Source organism: Schistocerca gregaria, chromosome 3 (genome assembly GCF_023897955.1).
Source record: "Schistocerca gregaria isolate iqSchGreg1 chromosome 3, iqSchGreg1.2, whole genome shotgun sequence".
NCBI lineage: Eukaryota > Metazoa > Arthropoda > Insecta > Orthoptera > Acrididae > Schistocerca > Schistocerca gregaria.
Window position 1 is genome coordinate 822,891,760 of NC_064922.1, and position 20,266 is coordinate 822,912,025.

General features: G+C 45.2%; 1 protein-coding gene across 1 annotated transcript in view; it reads left to right on the forward strand.

Annotated features, from left to right (window-relative positions):
- The first annotated feature begins 3,283 nt into the window (after positions 1-3,283).
- The window catches only part of LOC126355162 (netrin-3-like), a 401,797-nt gene continuing 384,814 nt past the window's right edge, over positions 3,284-20,266 (forward strand). Inside the window, exon 1 of the mRNA XM_050005370.1 lies at positions 3,284-3,468. Coding sequence (XP_049861327.1) covers positions 3,294-3,468 — 175 coding nt within the window. The 5' untranslated portion in view covers positions 3,284-3,293. The remainder of the gene's footprint in view (positions 3,469-20,266) is intronic.

Consider the following 20,266-nt stretch of genomic DNA (forward strand, 5'->3'; position numbering starts at 1 on the left):
CTTAATTTAAATTATACAATGTCAAATATTTCTATTAAGTATCTCATTTATTGCCTTGATCAGAATACAGCGGCAGTAGCTTCCTATAGTTAGCAGACAAGGCGAAGAATAGAGACAAATTGGGTTCGAAATTAGTTGTTGATCATTTTAGCGACACAGACTTCTTCAGTTGCCACGCGCTTAATGCCTCTGGATTTTTACGTTAACGTTAGCGGAGATGCAAACACCACGAAGTACGCCATCTCAATTTCATACACTACCGACATACAGGCAACACGTCAAAATACTCGTGGGACGTAGACAGTGTTAATCATAAATAACTCCAGGATTTCGAAAGACGGCTATACAAAGCTACAAGACATACAAATAATGCTAGATATCAGTAGACTTGAGCAGACCTTCCAAGTTTCGGTTCATAATACGCGCCAACACATATTAGCAGTATGGGGTAGTCACACGAGAATTTGTGGACAAGTCATCCGCTTTCTATCGTCGCATCGAATTTCTTAGCACCTGCAGTAATACCTACGGAGGACCGATGATTGGAACAGGAACTGGCAGCCATCCGTAAAAGTAAATAAATGTGAATAGATATGCAAAGCGGGCTGCTCTCACGCCTTCCCTGGCAATTCTAGCCAATCAGGTGCACCCACGTATTGACGTTTGCCACGTCCCAAATGGTGCCTTTATTGAGCTCCTGTAACGTGAGTTAGCCCGCCCGGCTAGCCGCGCAGTCTAACGCGCTTCTTCCCGAGCAGGAAGGCTTGCCGGTCTCCGGCACGAATCCGTCAGGCGAAGTAGTGTCGAGGTCCGGTGTACAGGCCAGTCTGTGGATGGTTTTTTTAAGGCGGTTTTCCATCTGCCTCGGCGAATGCGGGCTGGTTCCCCTTATTCCGCATCAGTTACACTATGTCGGCGATTGCTGCGCAAACACTGTCTCCACGTACGCATACGCCACAATTACTTCACCACACAAACATTTGGGGTACACTCGCCTGAGTCTGGCATGAGACGTTCCTGGGGGTGGGGTTGGGGGGCGAGGGGGAGGGGGATGTCCACTGGGAGCTGAACCACACAACCACCCTAGGTTCGTTGGCATTGGGGTGGATGGACTGCTGTGGCCTGTTGTGGAGTTGTGAATCGCTGAGGGCTACAGCGGGACGAAGCCTCTCCATCGTTTCTAGGTCCCCAGTTCAATACACACAATGTGAGTTACAAACTTGCAGAGATGCTCTATCCATTGACATGAGTGTATCTTCTGTATGTCTTGTAGTCATGGGCATTAGTCTGCTGAACTTCCAGAGGTACTTACGAATAACCCTATACATCACACCCGTCCTCGAGTTGGAAAACGAAATGGCGGGAAATGTGATTCTAACATTGTTAGCTCTGACTACTAAATTAATGAAAATAACCATATATTAGTGTTTTCCACTCCGAAAAAAGATAGTGAAAGACCTAGGTCGTTTATGAATATATACACTGCTGTGCAGCGTTTAAGGACGAAAGTAACTTTCGCACGATGTGTCACTGCCAAGTAACATAGCTCGATGAAACTAGGATTGTGAATAGAACTGTTACAATATAGTCGAGAAATACGCAATGACGATAGCAGAAATGACACTTCTATTCAAAGACAATAGTTACGCTGAAGTCGCCGCAACAAATAGTACCACTCGACATTAAAAACGGCGGGAGATGTTTCTTACTAGAGTGAGTTACCACCGTGAACAGCAGTGCTTGCTCTGCAACTTGCTCCTAATATTGGTCGCAAGGTTGATAAGGATTTCTTGTGGAATCCGTCCCTGCACCAGCACGACTGACAACTGCTGAGTGATGGCTGGTGCATGTGGTTGTACTGCGGTACCTCTGCCCCCATCTCTTGAACACAGCCCAGGCATGCGCTACAGGATTTGAGTGTGGGCAACTGGCAGGCTAGTCATTTCGCCGAACATCCTCTCGTTCCAGGAGCTCCTCCACCTCTGCTGTTAGATGCGTTCGAGTATGATCATCAATAAAAATGAAGTCATAGCCAACTGCATCCTGGAAAACGTACGTGGGGAAGGGGTAGGGTGTCACGAAAAGGCTGACCAGTGAGTGTACCATGTCCAAAGATGTGGTCAGCACTCCCATGCAACACTATGCCTCTCCAAACAACAACATCTAGAGCACCAAAGCGATCATATGGTGAAAGATGGGAACACATAATGCCCCAGTATCATTGCCGAACATGTTCGTTTTGGTGGACCAAGTTTTATGATGTGGGGAGGCATAATGTTACATGGAATTACTGATTTCTAAATCTTTGAACACTCTAGACGAATCGGTGAACGTTATTGTGCCACTGTACTCCTTCCCTGTATGCATATTTTCAGGCGCACTTTCAGCCCTGATTCATTTGTATGGATGGCAATATGCGACCGCATCAAACAGCGCAGATGGAGGAGCTCATGGAATGAGAGGATATTCGGCGAAATGGCTGGTCTGCTTGTGTCCCATAGTTAAATAACATCGACCGCATATGGGATGCACTGAGAAGACGTACTTTGCAGCACGTCCACATGCACCAACGAGCCTCCAGCAGTTGTCAACCGCGCTGGTGGAAGAACGGAATGTCGTACGAAAAGAACTTCTTACCAACCTTCTGGGCACCATGGGAGCACGTTGCAGACCATGCCTTGCCATCAGTCGTGATCACACACCCTATTAAAACCGAGCGAGGTGGTGCACAGGTTGGCGCCCTGGACTCGCATTCGAGAGGACGACGGTTCTTCCCCATCCCTCCCTAATCTGATGGGACTGATGACCTCGCTATTTGGCCCGCTCCCCCAACCAACCAATCCGAGTAAGAACCATGTTTCGCCTTTTCAAATGTCTACAGGACTTCAGTGTAGTTATTGCCTTTGAATAAAAGTATTATTTCTGTTCGCCTCAGTGCGTGTTTGTTTTACTTGCCTTCTGTACTTCACTGCAGCAGTCCTTTCTATGTATTATCCAAGTGTCATCGAGCTATGTTACTTGACAGTGTCACTTCATTCGAAAGTTCCTTCGTCCTAAGGACATCGGCGTGGATTATAAACAGTAATGATACCATAACACTACCTGTAGATTCTATTGAAATAATCATCACATCTGTGCTGAAAGAGAGCAACTGAACTTCACTTGTTGTTGGGAATGATCAAGAGGGCGTTTGAGAGGTTCACTTGTTGGCGCCATGCTCTGTATCACGTACTGGTAGACACTGTGACTAACGCAGCCGTGTTGTTCCGGTTGTTGCAGCGTGCCAGTGCAACATGCACGCGCGCCGCTGCCGCTTCAACATGGAGCTGTACAAGCTGTCGGGGCGCGTCAGTGGCGGCGTGTGCCTCAAGTGTCGGCACTTCACGGCGGGCCGGCACTGCCACTACTGCCGCGAGGGCTACTACCGGGACCCCACCAAGCCCATCTCGCACCGCAAGGCCTGCAAAGGTAAGCAAAGCCATGTCGCACTTCACTCCTAACAGGTGTCCGGCCGGACCTCTGGTACTGCAACACATACCGCCAAATTCAGATCTAACCGCGACACCGCAAAGGCAAGTCCTCCGTGAGGCATCTCGCAGACCCACTGCTATTACATTACATAACCTACCGGCCCAATATCTCACCACGGCCTCTCTCACCTTGCAACTCTTTGTCACTGGGGTCTCTAAAAGGTTGTGTAATGATATCGCCAAGATGTGTCGATTACGTCATTTCTCTGAACGTCTTGGGGGTAGCTGTACTGGGTTGTCTGATATTATATCACATACACCCTTGAGCGAAACCATTATGACCACCTGTTTAATACCTTGATGTTCCATTTTTTAATCAAAGTACAACAGAGATCCTACTTTGCATCGATTCTACAAGCCCTTTTCAGGATTCCAGAAATATGTGGCACTAGATGTCTAAGCACGCTCAAGCAATTCCCGCAAATAACGGGATGGTGCTTTACGGGCACGCAGCTGACACCCGATGGATGTTCCAATGGGTAGAGATCAGGCCAACACATCAACGTTGAGTTCACTATCATGCCCCTCACACCACTGTACCACGAGTCTGACCTTGTAACACGGACAGTTGTCCTGCTGGAAGATGTCATCGCCGTAGGGAGAGATTTCAAGCACGAAGCCAAGTAGGTGGTCCGCAATAATGTTCACGTAATTCACTGCTGTCTCATGATGCCTCCGATTACCACCACAGATTCCATGGAAGCCAAGCTCAATGTATCCCATGGCATAATTATGCCCTCACCGAGTGTATCTGTTGCCGCGGTGCACGTTTCGTGCTACCAAAAAAGTGTTCATATGTGTGTGAAATCTTATAGGACTTAACTGCTAAGGTCGTGTGCCCTTAAGCTTACACGCTACTTAACCTAAATTATCCTAAGGACAAACACACACACACCCATGCCCGAGGGAGGACTCGAACCTCCGCCGGGACCAGTCGCACAGTACTTCGCGTGGAAGACGGCGTGTAAGGACCCAACAAACGACCTGATGCAACGAGAAATGCTATTCAGGCGACTCGTTTCTGTTGATCCACGGTGAGAACTCCCATTTGCTGTGCCCACTGCAATCACAACTGACGATGATGATGTGTCAACCCAAGGACACGATGGGATCGTGTGATGTGGTGCTCCATGTTCAACGATGACCTTTGAACTGTGTACTCCGATACTCTTGTGCCTGCACCACCACCGGCCGAAGTGGCCGAGCGGTCCTAAGCGCGGCAGTCTGGAACCGCGCGACCGCTACGGTCACAGGTTCTAATCTTGTCTCGGGCATCTACGTGTGTGATGTTCTTAGGTTAGTTAGGTTTAAGTAGTTCTAAGTTCTAGGGGACTGATAACCTCAGAAGTTAAGTCTTATTGTGCTCAGAGCCATTTGAACCATTTGAACCCGCACCAGCATTGTTCTCTGTCGTCAGATCTGCCACGGATCGCTGCCTATCCTAGATTACACAGTGGGGGATCCTGCGACCACTACGTTTTGTGATGAGACGTGGTCGTCCAATACCATACGCTCTACTCGTTATTTGGCCATTCTTCAACTACTATCCGTGGGTGCTCAGGATAGTAGTACACAAACAGCCGAACAGCTTCCCCGTTTCAGAGCTTCTCGTTTCCATCCGCAGTGCCACAACATTGTGTCCTTTGCCAAAACCGCTTGTATCAGTCAATTACCGCATTTGCGGTCCGTATCGTCTCTATAATGACTGCCCAATCGCCTCTCTTCCGTTTACATTCTCTCCCTACTGTATCACGTGCTCGCAACACCTGCAGGAGGCATTCAGTCTCGCGGTGGGCAGTGGTAGCTGTTTCGGCTCGTCACTGTATAAATATGTGAATATCTAGTGAAGCGCAGCGGCGTTAGGCGCAGTAGAATGATACCAAAGAGATAAACAAATTAAATGATAGATATTGATTTTAGTGACCATCGAAACTGTTACCGTAACTGCAGTTTTATCCCCGATCTCCAGATAAATGACTTGAGTGAAGGTCTTCATGTCTCCTTGACCATAGCACCTTCGGAGATAGAACCTACAGCAAGTGTTTTAAACACGATAGGAAGTGACACAGCGTTCACAGGGTGAGACGACACTAATCCACAATTCTGGATTATCCATCGTGTTGCCAGTCTTCCAGGGCACGGAATAATTATTTATAAGAGCCAACCATCAAAGGCGCAATAAATCTTTTTCCCTCCCCTAGGCAGGTGTATAGCGCAGCATTTGCGTCAACTATTACCCAAGAAACATCGGCATGTGGCGTGCAGTCTGTTGGTAGAGCAGACTAAGCGCGTGCATTATTTCAGCTGCCTCGAGAGTACCGTACATTATCTCGCAACACGACTGGATTCTTACTACTGTGACTCTAGACACAGCTAACTGCAAAGTACGGAAGGCCGGTGCGTGCTACGGAAAGATGGTGGCAAACTTCCAAGCTAATCCTTATGAACGATTTAAAAACCAAACGGCACTGATTAGAACCTACATCACGATACGGTTCGAGAGTGTGTGTCTGTTAGTTTTATTGCCTCCGCGGAGCGTCTCTTCCGATAAATAATAGTTCCTGCAGCCAGTTTTACTGAGTGAATCACGCTGAATGTTCCGATTAATTTTTAGATGGTGAGGCAGGCCGACTCCCTTTACCATTCTGAAGGTGTGGCATTCGGGCATCCCCGCAAAGAAAAAGTCGTGCTCCGTGACAGCATGGTTCTGAAGACAATTCGAATGAAACAGTTCTGCTCTTCAACGCTTCACGTACTCTTAGGGCTTTCTTAAATAATATGCTTGGTAGGTATTAAATTATTTTGGCCTCACCATCCGATAGTCCTGTACCTTCAGAACACATCGGCGGATCCATAATATGGAGCCCCAGCAAGTGTGACCGAGCGGTTCTAGGCGCTACAGTCTGGAACCAGGCGACCGCTACGGTCGCAGGTTCGAATCCTGCCTCGGGCATGGATGTGTGTGATGTCCTTAGGTTAGTTAGGTTTAAGTAGTTCTAGGTTCTAGGGGACTGATGACCTCAGAAGTTAAGTCCCATAGTGCTCAGAGCCAACCATAATACGGAGCAAAACTGATATTATAATGGAAATCTGCATACTAAGTTTTCCGACTTACTAAATATGCGTGCATTCAACCCGTGGTCTGCGTTATCAGATTTTTAATTTCTCTTTTGGGATGAATCCGCGATTGGACTTCATATTAAGCAATAATTCGTCGTTCTTCATTTGTAAGAGCTGGGTGAAATTCTCGGTAAGTCCCACATGTTCCAGGTTTGTAGTAAAAATCGCTGATAAATCTCGGGTTGATAAGCATGTTACCAGCTATCCGGTAAACTCATTGTCACCACGACATTTAAAACCGGGAAAACATTTGGCAGACATTAATTCCGAATATCTGGCCCGTAGAGCTGATGGAAGAGAGCGGTCTTCTGTCGACAAGAACTGGTTTTGGACTTCTTTCCCCCTGATCGCACAGTAAGCTAGTAAGCAGTTGCCGACCAATAGTATGGTTGTCGGTACTCAGTAGATTCAGAAACGTTTCCAGTTACTGAGACGTTACATTAGTAGGCACGTTAATCTAGGAAAGTAGTAGTGATGAAACCGAATCACCTGTGCTTCCACTTTGTTTCCAAATCGGATGCGAGAGACTGCTTTTCTCTTTAAAAAAAAAAAGTAACGCAAATAAACAAATTAGTAGGATACTGCCAGTTGGAGGAAAGAATAGGTGGCGTACAACGAATCTGTTCTTGTGAAATCATTTATTAAAGATGGCTTACCCTTTGAGTTCCAAACTTTAATCGGTCACTTAAACGTAATAATAGTGAACTGCCAGAGCAGATAGTGGCCTCACTAAACTATTACCCACTTCTACTTTCGCTCCATTAAGGGCGATATTGTTGGCACATTTACTTAAATTTACATTGATGTTGCAACCACTTAACACTTCCGGGGTGAGATGCCGTGGTCCATACATAAGACTCTCCCCTGACGCTTCGTTCACTGTTGCGGAAGACATGCTCCGAAGACAATCAGCGAACTGCGACGAGAGCGCGAATGAGCGCCGTATTTATTTATTTATCGTGTCAGAAGCAAACTACAAAAACAATATTAGATACATTACTACACTCCTGGAAATTGAAATAAGAACACCGTGAATTCATTGTCCCAGGAAGGGGAAACTTTATTGACACATTCCTGGGGTCAGATACATCACATGATCACACTGACAGAACCACAGGCACATAGACACAGGCAACAGAGCATGCACAATGTCGGCACTAGTACAGTGTATATCCACCTTTCGCAGCAATGCAGGCTGCTATTCTCCCATGGAGACGATCGTAGAGATGCTGGATGTAGTCCTGTGGAACGGCTTGCCATGCCATTTCCACCTGGCGCCTCAGTTGGACCAGCGTTCGTGCTGGACGTGCAGACCGCGTGAGACGACACTTCATCCAGTCCCAAACATGCTTACACCTTCTAGAGCACGTTGGGTGGCACGGGATACATGCGGACGTGGATTGTCCTGTTGGAACAGCAAGTTCCCTTGCCAGTCTAGGAGTGGTAGAACGATGGGTTCGATGACGGTTTGGATGTACCGTGCACTATTCAGTGTCCCCTCGACGATCACCAGAGGTGTAAGGCCAGTGTAGGAGATCGCTCCCCACACCATGATGCCGGGTGTTGGCCCTGTGTGCCTCGGTCGTATGCAGTCCTGATTGTGCCGCTCACCTGCACGGCGCCAAACACGCATACGACCATCATTGGCACCAAGGCAGAAGCGACTCTCATCGCTGAAGACGACACGTCTCCATTCGTCCCTCCATTCACGCCTGTCGCGACACCACTGGAGGCGGGCTGCACGATGTTGGGGCGTGAGCGGAAGACGGCCTAACGGTGTGCGGGACCGTAGCCCAGCTTCATGGAGACGGTTGCGAATGGTCCTCGCTGATACCCCAGGAGCAACAGTGTCCCTAATTTGCTGGGAAGTGGCGGTGCGGTCCCCTACGGCACTGCGTAGGATCCTACGGTCTTGGCGTGCATCCGTGCGTCGCTGCGGTCCGGTCCCAGGTCGACGGGCACGTGCACCTTCCGCCGACCACTGGCGTGCGTGTGATCATTGCTTGTGCAGCCCTCTCGCAGTGTCCGGAGCAAGTATGGTGGGTCTGACACACCGGTGTCAATGTGTTCTTTTTTCCATTTCCAGGAGTGTACATACATACATACATTATGGTTTATAAATTAAACTAGTCAAGAATTAAATAAATGATTAGACACAGGTTGTGTTGTCAAACATAAGGTAATTTTAATCTATACAGTGGATGCCCAAAAATTTGGCACGTCCAGTGCACTTTGTGTAGCGTTTACGAGGTCCTCCATGGTGCACACTGTTGGAGGTAGTGTGCATTGTAGTAGATGTGTTGATGTCTGCACGGCAGCTCCGCAGTCACACTGGAGAGAGTCCACCTGGAAGCCCCACCTCTCCAGATTACTCTTGGATCTTTTGACAGAAGAACGCAGGCGGTTGAGTGATTTCCATGTGGGCCATTTCTCAGTGTGGCCTGGGGGAAGAAGTTCTTGCGGGATCAGCCACTCCTCCAGATGCTGGCATCTGACCTGCCATCTCTTCTCCCGGTGTTGATGTGGAGTGTCAGCGAGTGGTTCTGTGCTGTGAAGGAACCTCTTTCTAGACACAAGTCTTTGCTGTGCCGGTTGGTGGCCATGTAGTGGGTGGGCTTCGGATGTTAATGCCTTCTTCATTTCACTCCGTGCTGCTGTATCTCTTCGGATGTCCGGGGGGGGGGGGGGGGGCTATGCCGGATAAGCAGTACAGTTTTTCCACAGGTGTGGCTCTTAGACAACCCGTTGTGATACGACATGTCTCATTCAGAGCAACATCAACTTTCATTATATGTGTAGATCTGCACCATACTGGGCAAGCGTACTCAGCTGCAGAGTAGCAGGGGGCTAATGCGGATGTGCGCACTGTGTCTGGCTGTGCTCCCCATGTTGTTCCAGTCAGCTTCCTAACCACATTGTTCCTGGCAGCCACTTTTTGCTTTGTTTTTAAGTAGTGTTCCTTATATGTAAGAGCACAGTCCAGAGTGACTCCGAGGTATTTTGGAGTCTTGTAGTGTTCTACAGAGGTTCCTTCCCAATCTAGCTGCAAGGTTCTACTAGGCTGTCTGTTTCGGAGGTGGTAAGCACAGGTCTGGGTCTTAGAAAGATTTGGTTTCAATTTATTGTCCCTGTAATGAGTTCCGTATAAGTAAGCCATCCAGAGGGTGCCGCTGTCAATCACGTGACGTCGGTTGTGCTATGATCTCTGATATTGCCAACTTTCTCAATTGAAATTAATCGATTGTCACACTGTTGCTGCAATGTTGACATCCATATCTTATCCAGCTTAATGCCTTCATCTTTTCTATTAAAATTATTGCACTGTTAACACACACACACACACACACACACACACACACACACACACACACACACACACACACACACACACCGAAGCCCGAGGGAGAACTCGAACTTCCGCCGGGATGGGTTTAAATCCGGAGAGCTCGGGGGCCGGGGGAGTTGGTTAAACTCATCCCGATGCTCTTCAGTGCAAGTACGTACATTACGCGTTGTATGACGCGTTGCATTGTCCTGCTGGTGGATACCATCGTGCTGAGAAAAACAAACTGCATGTGAGAGAGGACAGGGTCTCCAAGAATATATACATACCTGTGTTGATCCATTTGCCTTCAAGAATGACTAGATCGTCTAGGGAATGCCACGAAAATATTCCTCAGACCATGAGTCTCCTTCCTCTGGCCTCGATCCTTCTGGCGATTGTTGCAGGGCTGTACACGCCAACGGCCATCCGCCCGATGGAGCATAAAACGTGGTACTCTTAAATGGCCACCTGTTGTCACTCAGTGGATCGATATTGGCGTGGAAGGAACCAAGGAAGCCTGGGTTAACGTCCCGTCGACATCGAGATCATTAGAGACCGAGCACAAGCACGGATTGTGTTAAGGACGGGGAAGGAAGTGGACTGTGGGCTTTGAAAGGAACCTTCCCGACATTTGCCTGGAGCAATGTAGGGAAATCACGGAAATCCTAAATCTGGATGGCCGAGCGCAGGTTTGAACCGTCGTCCTCCCGAATGGTACTGGCGTGAAAGCTCCAGCCTTGATTGCTGATGAGAAGCAGTCAGCATGGGTGCATGAACCAGGAAGCTGTTGCGGACGCTGTAACGTTCGCTGAACTGTCGTTGAGAAGATACCGTAAGTAGCCCTTTGTCTAGCCTGGGTGGTCAATTGCTCAACGCTTGTACGTTTATTCGCCCATACAAATCTCCGCAGCCGTCGTTCACCTTTGTATCCATGGTCCGTGGTGCACGACAGTTGGTTCGGCGCCGATTTTGGATAGCACTGTTTTCAAATGGTTCAAATGGCTTTGAGCGCTATGGGACTTAATATCTGAGATCATCAGTCCCCTAGAACTTAGAACTACTTAAACCTAACTAACCTAAGGACATCACACACATCCATGACCGAGGCAGGATACGAACCTGCGACCGTAGTGGTCGCGTGGTTCCGAACTGAAGCGCCTATAACCGCTCGGCCACCGAGGCCACCAACACTGTTTTGCCACACACAGTATAGTTTCAACACGGCAGCACGCAAAAATTTTACAGACTCGGTCGTTTCGGAAATGGTTTCACCCTTGGCCTGAAAGCCAACGATCCGTTTGGACTTCAGACGCTTTGTATACCCTCAACTGTTATCGCTACCACCTGCCGTCAGTGAGTGGTAATTGTATGTTGACGTCGAAAAATAGGCCGTATCACATTAATGTGAGTGGACCGTGTATAAGGGCTCCAGTGTATCGTTGAAAAGTCAGCTATACGGTCGTGGTCGACCCATCTCCAGCGACGCTGCACGCCATCTCAGGCGAGCCTTCTCAGCATTACCTTCTCTTGCCTTATACCCTAAATGCTCCGCTTACAAACTTTTTTCGCTTCACATTCCCACAACGCTACCAGACGCATTCAATATCGTGAATGGCAGTACTCATAACGCTTTACCCCGTTCGTTTCTTTCTGTTCGTGTACTCAAAGGCGTAACACACCCGCAAAGAATATGTGGAATTCCTTAAGGAACAACTTCCGCAGAATCAACCAGTTCCTACAAAACCCAAACAGAGGTAGAAGCTCAGAAATATTTAGCGTCTCGGAATACTTGCGTATACATAAAAACAGTAATAACATTTCTAGGATTTTTATGTTCCAGAGACGCTATTCATCTTCCAGAGTTCTGTTTACATTTCCGTAACCATGCATCAGTGTCGCCACAGCAGCCCGCTGTTCCGTTTGTTGATTCAGCAGTTTTACGTTTCTAAGCAACGTGCCCTATTTCAGTTATCTACCGCCATTACTGCTATACGCCGGCCGACGTTGCTTTCCAAGTAGCGTCGTAGCTCGGCAAACATCGGCTTCATGATTCCTGTTCCACGGAACTCTGATGCAGCCGGCGTACCAGAAACTTTTAACTTTCCGCATTTTGTACGTCTCCATAAAGGTAGGTAATAGAGACACATTTCATATAATGTTTTTCCCACTACCGCTACCTCTTTGATCATGTAACATTGTAAACAGTTAATTGTCGCGTTTGGTAGTACTGAAGTAGTTTAAAGAAGACAGAATTCAGCCCTTAATATTGGGATTTAGTTGCCCCACGTAAGTCGTTTGTCATATTCACGGGTATATTCTTTCCAGAGAATATTGGCATAGTATCAGTTACAGCAACCTCCGAATATTTACCATTATTCATTTTGATTAACCCAGGAAATTGAAGAAAAAAAGCAACATTTTCAAAACTTAGGTTCCAGTTACAAAAAATTGTTTCCTTTAATAATAAACTTTGTTATGTCAGAGTAACCAAATGATTTTTCGCTACTAATTTATTTAAGGGGTTCTGTAGCTCAGATTTGTAAATTCTCATCGGAAACTTTTTTCTTCCACTTTTCAAACCGCAGATAAAACAACACGGTTATCTGAACAGTACAATCGATTAACGGAAAGACTGCACTCCTGGCTGAAATGAACGAGAGACCTTCGATTGTTATTAGTTCTGAGGGATAGTTTAGGACTAACTTTGTACGACACCATAAAGTAGATGAAATAACGTAGATACTATACTTTAAAATTACATTCTAGGTGAAACTAAGGGAATTATTGTTTAATGTCATGTCGACGGCGAAGTTATTAAACACGAAGCATGAGGACGTGTTGGGGAAGAATACATAATGAAATATGCTCTGCCCTACTCTAAGCAACCTTTCCACTATTGCCTTGATCAGTTTTAGTGAAACTACTGAAACTACGGCTATTTCAATACTACTCTCGCTGAATACGCGTCCAATGCCTTAAATACTATGCTACCTTTTCCGTGTTTGGCGGTTATTGCTTTTATTTTGCTCCGTTCATTGTCCACGAAACGAACGACCAGGAGCGTGGCATTTTCCTGGAAGCGAGTTAAGGCGTTCAAAAAGACTTTGTTTACTAATTGGTATATTTGTTAACAAGTTATTTAAATTCAGTATTGCCTGGTTTGTTCACTGTGGACCTAGTGGGCAGCTGTTACTTGATAGATGCAACGGATAATGACTATGCGTAGTGACGTTGAAGGTTTCCTTTAATATAACCATCTTCATTAGGTGTGTGATTTCGAACTGGCTTGGTTGGTTGGACCTTTGCTGCTGTTTAGCTTCCGCTGACTGTGTGCATATCCAACTGCGAGAGAAACCATACATATCTGCCTGCGGGAATACAACATGAATTTGGCCTTGTTTTATAATTTTTCTAAGATGTGCAAACTGATTAAAACCTGAACTTTACTATTAATCTCTTCACTGAGACAAAGTGATCCCTGTGCGTTGATAATTTTCGTACCAAACTGACACTAAAATAAAAATACTTTACGTGGTAATGTAATTGCTTGGAAACGCGGTGCTTGCTGCCCTCCGTTGCGCCAGCTGCAGATTCTAACCACAGTTGCTGAGAGCTTAATGCAATGCTCCAGACAACAAATGAACTATTTTATACACATCACTGAGTGAGACACTCTTGAAATGAAATAGACTTGAATCGATGATGTGGACAATGCTGTTAGATGAAATATTTCTTTAACAAACTGTTTTTAAATTATTTGATGTATTGTAAGAAATTCATGTTACGACACTCATTAACATTGACGAAGGGCAACATTGATACCAAACTCTTACTCTCACAAATGTTAGACAAAACATCAATATACATGAAAAATAACTTACAATGAAAATTACTCAATCTTTAATGAAAAATCTAAACGTCCCTGAAATGGATGTCTCATTCAACAATGATTCTAACTACTAGCGACTGCAGTGCCAATAGAAACATATTACCTAAATTCCTTTTCACACGCTTTTCATAGTAAATCACTAACCAAATATTACTAATATTACTCCTGTTTCACAACATTTAACCACAAATCATTTTTCTTAAACACAAATGCACTTAACTTTACGAGTACATTGCCACGAGTCCTCTGCTCGGAGTCTTTCTCACTGCTACTCTCACTATAGGACACGCGCGCTCATCGCTGCCAAGATGACAAAACAAACCACGCCTTCCAGCGACACAGCTAGGCTGTCCAAAGACTGCGCGCGAATAATAAACGATTCAAAATTGTCCCTTAGTGTCTGAGACATCCAAAGTATGTACAAATTTCAGAAATGCAAATAACGAACTCCCAACAAATTTTTTCAACATACAACCATGACTGTTACGCTTGTGCTGTCTGACACTCTTCTTTTTCCACCGTTATCAGTAGGTCTTAGCTTATTTATTGTATAAATGTTTTATACTTTCGGTATTAATTTTAAAATAATGATTAGAGCTACGATTGCCCATGTGTTTCTGGATTTGTTGTTTCCCAGCTTCTTGTGTGATAATATGGCAAACTGTACGAAATTACATCCCGCATGACTGGACTCTTTATTAACTGTCGCCTTCATGAGGAATCCGGTGACACTCACAAACGCCTATTTCACTCACAAACGCATGGTCTAAATCTTATCATCAGGCTCATTAACGATGTTTTTACACTAGAGCGTCTCGTTTTATATTGGCCTCAAGTCTTGGAAGAAGTACATATTTGATTTCTTAGTAGATGAATGAATGATTTGGCAGAGAATTATACTTTCTCATTCACAGGAACTGCTTTTAGCGCTTCTTTAGCTAATCAGAGTTTCCGAAAACGCTAGCACGGTGTAGCTCTAGGAATATAAGTTGTTCGAATCCTAGTGATGGAACGTATTTTCACAGTCAGAATCCTGGCAATGTAGGTACTGGAAGTGGTAGCAAACCGTTTCGTTCGTGATTATCAGTTTGTGCCCCATTGTCCTGGAATATTTCCAAACTTTTCCGCATTTCTCATGAAGGGAAGGCATCTAACATTATTCGTTTGTCATAGTAATCCAGCGACAAACTGGACGTTAAGTTCGGCAGGTTTCAGATTGTGGACGGAACCAAATTTCAGTCGTACGTAAAGCAGAGGGCAGACTTCGGTTCATTGGTAGGGTACTGGGAAAATTAGTCTCCAAAAGAGGTTTCTAACAAAATACCCGTGCGCTCCCTCTTAGAATGATGGTCCAGGTTGTGGGATCCATACTACATAGCACCAAAAGGCGATAGGCGATATTGAACGTTTACAAAGAATGGCAACATGAATGGGTACAGATTCGTTTCACACATGCGGGAGTTTCAAGGAGATAATGTAAACCCTGAACGGATAGGCACTTAAAAAAAAAAGAGACGAAGTTCCGCAAAAGCATACTACACTACCTGATCAGAGCCAACCGACATCCCTGTGTAATGCAGAATTGGCCATTAGATGTGTCAAAAGGTGGCCCCGATAGAATAAAAGCAAGTTGGGAGTATTATGCTGTGAGTAGAGAAGAAGTAAGGTGAGGTAACGCGCGAGTTGTAGTGCTGAAAATATTGTAAGTTCGGAGTTGGCGTGGCTGCGCTGGGGCCTCTGAGCAAGCCGTGGCTCGTCGGTGGCCACATGGTGCCGAATGTAGCTGAGTCCAGGGCTGTATGCCTGGGAATTCCATGGTGACGCTGTGTCGATGAAGGAGACATGCCAGGAGTGCCAAAGGTGGAGGACTTTGTGAAATCTTAATGGCAGCCATTTCACTGTTCGTATAGAAATTAACAGTAGCCAGATGAATTGAGATACCTCAAAAAGAAACATGTAATCTACCATTATTTGCATGACGGTTCTGATGATGTAATCAGATTTTCAGTATCTTTATTGGTTTAAAGTTTAGTATCTGACTGTAAATTATACAAGTAATACCCAGCAACGAATTTCCAAAATCTAAATGTCGAGTTTGTCGATCGACGTGTCTTTAGAAAGCTATTAGTGTAAACCTAAATTGGTATAAATTACAGGCACGTAACTGTAATAGTGCATGAGTTATTGGAGGTCAGGCCATAAGTACTCCACAGTTACACGAAAAAACGGTAGCAGCATGCTTATAAATATATTTCTTCATCTATGTCTTTGTTTACTTAATAATTAGTGTTAGAGTGTGTTTATGGTGCAGCCATAGGAATATTTATTTAATTTCAAGTTATTTAAATGTAAATAGAGTATTTCCAATGTGTTTCATTATGTTTGTGAGTGTACATTGGCTTGGAGACAGGGTGGGAACCCTCTAGCCAATCACAGCGATCGTTTCAAAAAGGACGCGGCGATAGAGTACAGTACGGGAGATGACATGGGAGGGTATTGGACAGTACGGCGCAACGGACGCACGGTCGCAGCCAATCACAGCGATCGTTTCAAAAAGGACGTGGCGCTAGAGTACAGTACGGGAGATGACATGGGAGGGTATTGGACAGTACGGCGCAACGGACGCACGGTCGCAGCCAATCACAGCGATCGTTTCAAAAAGGACGCGGCGCTAGAGTACAGTACGGGAGATGACATGGGAGGGTATTGGACAGTACGGCGCAACGGACGCACGGTCGCAGGAAAGACTTGGAGATTGTGGAGCGGTTCGCGTGTGGTCGCGGGAGATAGAAATACTTCGTAGTGCCGACTTGTGCACTTCTCAGATTTCCGTGGTTTCTGCAGGGGAGCTGTAGTCCGCGTTTAAAAGTGAATATCTCGTCAGCTATGTTGTTGCTCATAACCAATTACGTGAACTAGGAATCTATTATTTCCCTGTTATTCAACTTATATTTTATTTAATTACTGGACCATCGACACTAATAAGTGTTTCACAATAATAAATGGCTCTGAGCACTATGGGACTTAACATCTGAGGTCATCAGTCCGCTAGAACTTAGAACTACTTAAACCTAACTAACCTAAGGACATCACACGCATCCATGCCCGAGGCAGGTTTCCAACCTGCGACCACAGCGGTCGCGCGGTTCCAGACTGTAGCGCCTAGAACCGCTCGGCCACTCCGGCCGGCTTACAGTAATAAAGGGCATTCTTAAAGGTACTTATGCTATTATACCCATCATTTAAAGTCTTTAAAATAGTACCTGCAGAATTTATTTAATTGCAGTCTTTCATTTATAAATTTCTATATAACATTCAAAATTCGCAATTGCCAAGTGATAGAAACCTTCGACCATTTGATTCCCTTGTATGTTCATATTGTATACTATAGACTCAGCAGTATTTGGCTTGTAAAGAGGCAACTTTGTTTCTCAGCCCCTAGACAACGAAACGAGCCAAAATTTTTAATATTTCAACTGTGAGTCAGAGGCTACGTAGTTGAGGGCCATCACCACACCAAATTTCACTTTTTTTATTTGAAAGCCTGCAAACAGCGACCGAGCGAGGTGGTGCAGTGGCTACCACTCTGGACTCGCATTCAGGAGGAAGACTGTTCAATCCCGCGTCCGGCCATCCAGATTTAGGTTTTCTGTGGTTACCCTAAATCGCTCCAGGCAAATGCCGGGATTGTTCCTTTGAAAGGGCAAGGCCGACTTCCTACCCCGTCCTTCCTTAATCCGATGAGACCGATGACGTCACTGTCTGGTATCCTTCCCAAAATTTCATCTCTTTATACCTGTTAAGCTTCTCTCATGAGGTTTTTGGAATAGTTAAAATAGGAGAATTTTCATAATTTTTTAATTAGGTTTCCACAAGTACAGGCCCGCATCTCGTGGTCGTGCGGTAGCGTTCTCGCTTTCCACGCCCGGGTTCCCGGGTTCGATTCCCGGCGGGGTCAGGGATTTTCTCTGCCTCGTGATGACTGGGTGTTGTGTGATGTCCTTAGGTTAGTTAGGTTTAAGTAGTTGTAGGTCTAGGGGACTGATGACCATAGATGTTAAGTCCCATAGTGCTCAGAGCATTTTGAATCATTTTTTTCCACAAGTACAACTTTAAATTAATGCAAAATTTTAAGCTCTTTGCCCGATATCTCAGCTTGCAATCAGAATTTGAAAAATTTCCTCTTGAGACGACGTTTACTAGATTTACAGAAATATGTGTACAAAATTTCATAATTCTAGTATTGATAGAATCTGAGGAAAAGGTACATAAACTTAAGAAAAGAAACTTTTCAGGAAACGCAATTTAAAATTCAACCTAACTTTCTTCCTTATGTCACTTGTTCAGAAGGCACCACATTTGTTCTCTGGGTCGTCTTTCCCTTCAAGGCTTCTCTTCTGGTTTCATGTTGTCTGACTTCTTTCCTTTATCAGGTTTTCAACTGACTTTTCAGCTGCAGAGACGCGCTGAGAATCTATTTTTCTCAGGATGTCTTGAAAAAAAAAGAAGTCCTATTTTGAAGCCCATTCTATGTAATACCTTTATCCTGCCGACGTTCCCATATTTAAATACAATAACTGCATCATAAGTTGCAATTCTGACAACTGTAGCAGATGCAAATGTGTTTTAGGGCATCGTTTCCATATGAGTGAATTTAGAGACTTGTTTGGATTTTTGTTTTTGCCGTGAACACACTTTCTGAAAAGTGCAGGATCGGTCAGAGATGATGTATAAAACGAAAGAGTATGTATCACGGCCTTCTAGACGTATCCCACACACGTTTGGTTGAAAGTAATACACAGAATCGTTGTTTACTGAGCTTGTACTGAAGTGCTGCTTCAAAACGTGGGGGTGGCAGGGAGGCTGTGTCAGACGTTTAATTAATTGTCAGGCACTTCGGATGCGATTTCAACATTCAAACTTTGGGAACTTATTATCCATGTGTTGTACTAACAAATAAAAAATAAATCGGAAATTGACATTTTTAGTCAATTTCATCAACGTCCCCCGTTAAAGACAGCAGCTGCCAGTAGGTACTGATTTAGGTCGATGAGGAAAGTTGAGAATTTGTGCCAGATCTGGATTTGAACCCAGGTCTCCTGTTAACTACGCAGATGCACTGACCACTAGGCTATCTGGACACAGTGGTTATCATGACTAGATGGGCTACCCGGTCCGGCACAATTTTTCAGTTTTCCTCATCGGTTTAAATCAGTGCCCAGTGGCAGCTTCTGACTGTTATTCCTTTGTGTCTTGAATTGTTGCGGCTGCAGGATCAAAATGGTGTTCACGTATATATTTAAGGCGAGGATGGCCAATGATTCTATCAATGGTGGTGCACACGAAGTTCGAACTCTTACGGGAATTACGATGTTGCATCGTAATCAGAATAACACAGGCAGTGCAATATCGTATTTATCTGCAGATACCGGGCAAGCGACTCTCAAGTACAACGTCTGATATGTACGGGAATATACATAACAGATGTACGAGTACGGGTCGTAGGTGCATGCATGGTTGACGACATATGGAAGTTTGGGTCTGGTGTTGAGTCGTGCACGGATAGCCAAATGGTAAGGCGACCACGTTTGAGTCCCGGTCCGCCACAAAATTTCATTGTTGTCATTCCATTCTACAGATGATGGTTGTCCTTATTCGCAATTGCGAATACATTTAATGTGCTTATGGGATTTAGCGGATTGTTGCTCGTAATGAGGATAATGGGCAAGTGGCACTATATCAGTAGTGTGTGGATAAGTTTAGAATTTGGGTCTGACAGGAGGCGTGTTACGGTCGTCCATGTACTTGCGACTTTTCTCAACTTTCTCCATTGATTTAAATCATTGCCCACTGGCGGCTACTGTCTTTATTTCATTTGTGTATTGATTCATAGTGGCTGCAGGATCAAAATGGATCTGTTGTTTCGGACATGTTCAGAAGAACAGATACCACGGATATAATCTTTGAGATGAGTTAGAACTTTGACTTAAGTTCAGCCCATCATAAAGTCAGTGGGTAGACACTCCTAATATGAATGTCCACTAATAGGTGTTAAAAGTTTTTGATCGGATAGAGTTCTAACAATGTTTCAAAAATCACCTTCAAGGAGTAATCTAGGAAGCTGGCATAGACATGCGTATTGAAATTCAGAGATATGTAAACAGGCAGGATACGACGCTGCGGTCGGCAACAACTATACGAGTATAAGACAACAAGTGTGTGGTGCAGTTGTTAGATCGGTTACTGCTGCTACAATGACAGGTTATCAAGATTTAAGCGAGTTTGAACGTGGTGTTATAGTCGGCGCACGAACAATGGGGCACAGCATCTCCTAGTTAGCGATGAAGTGCGGATTTTCCCGTACGACCATTACACGAGTGTACCGTGAATATCAGGAGACCG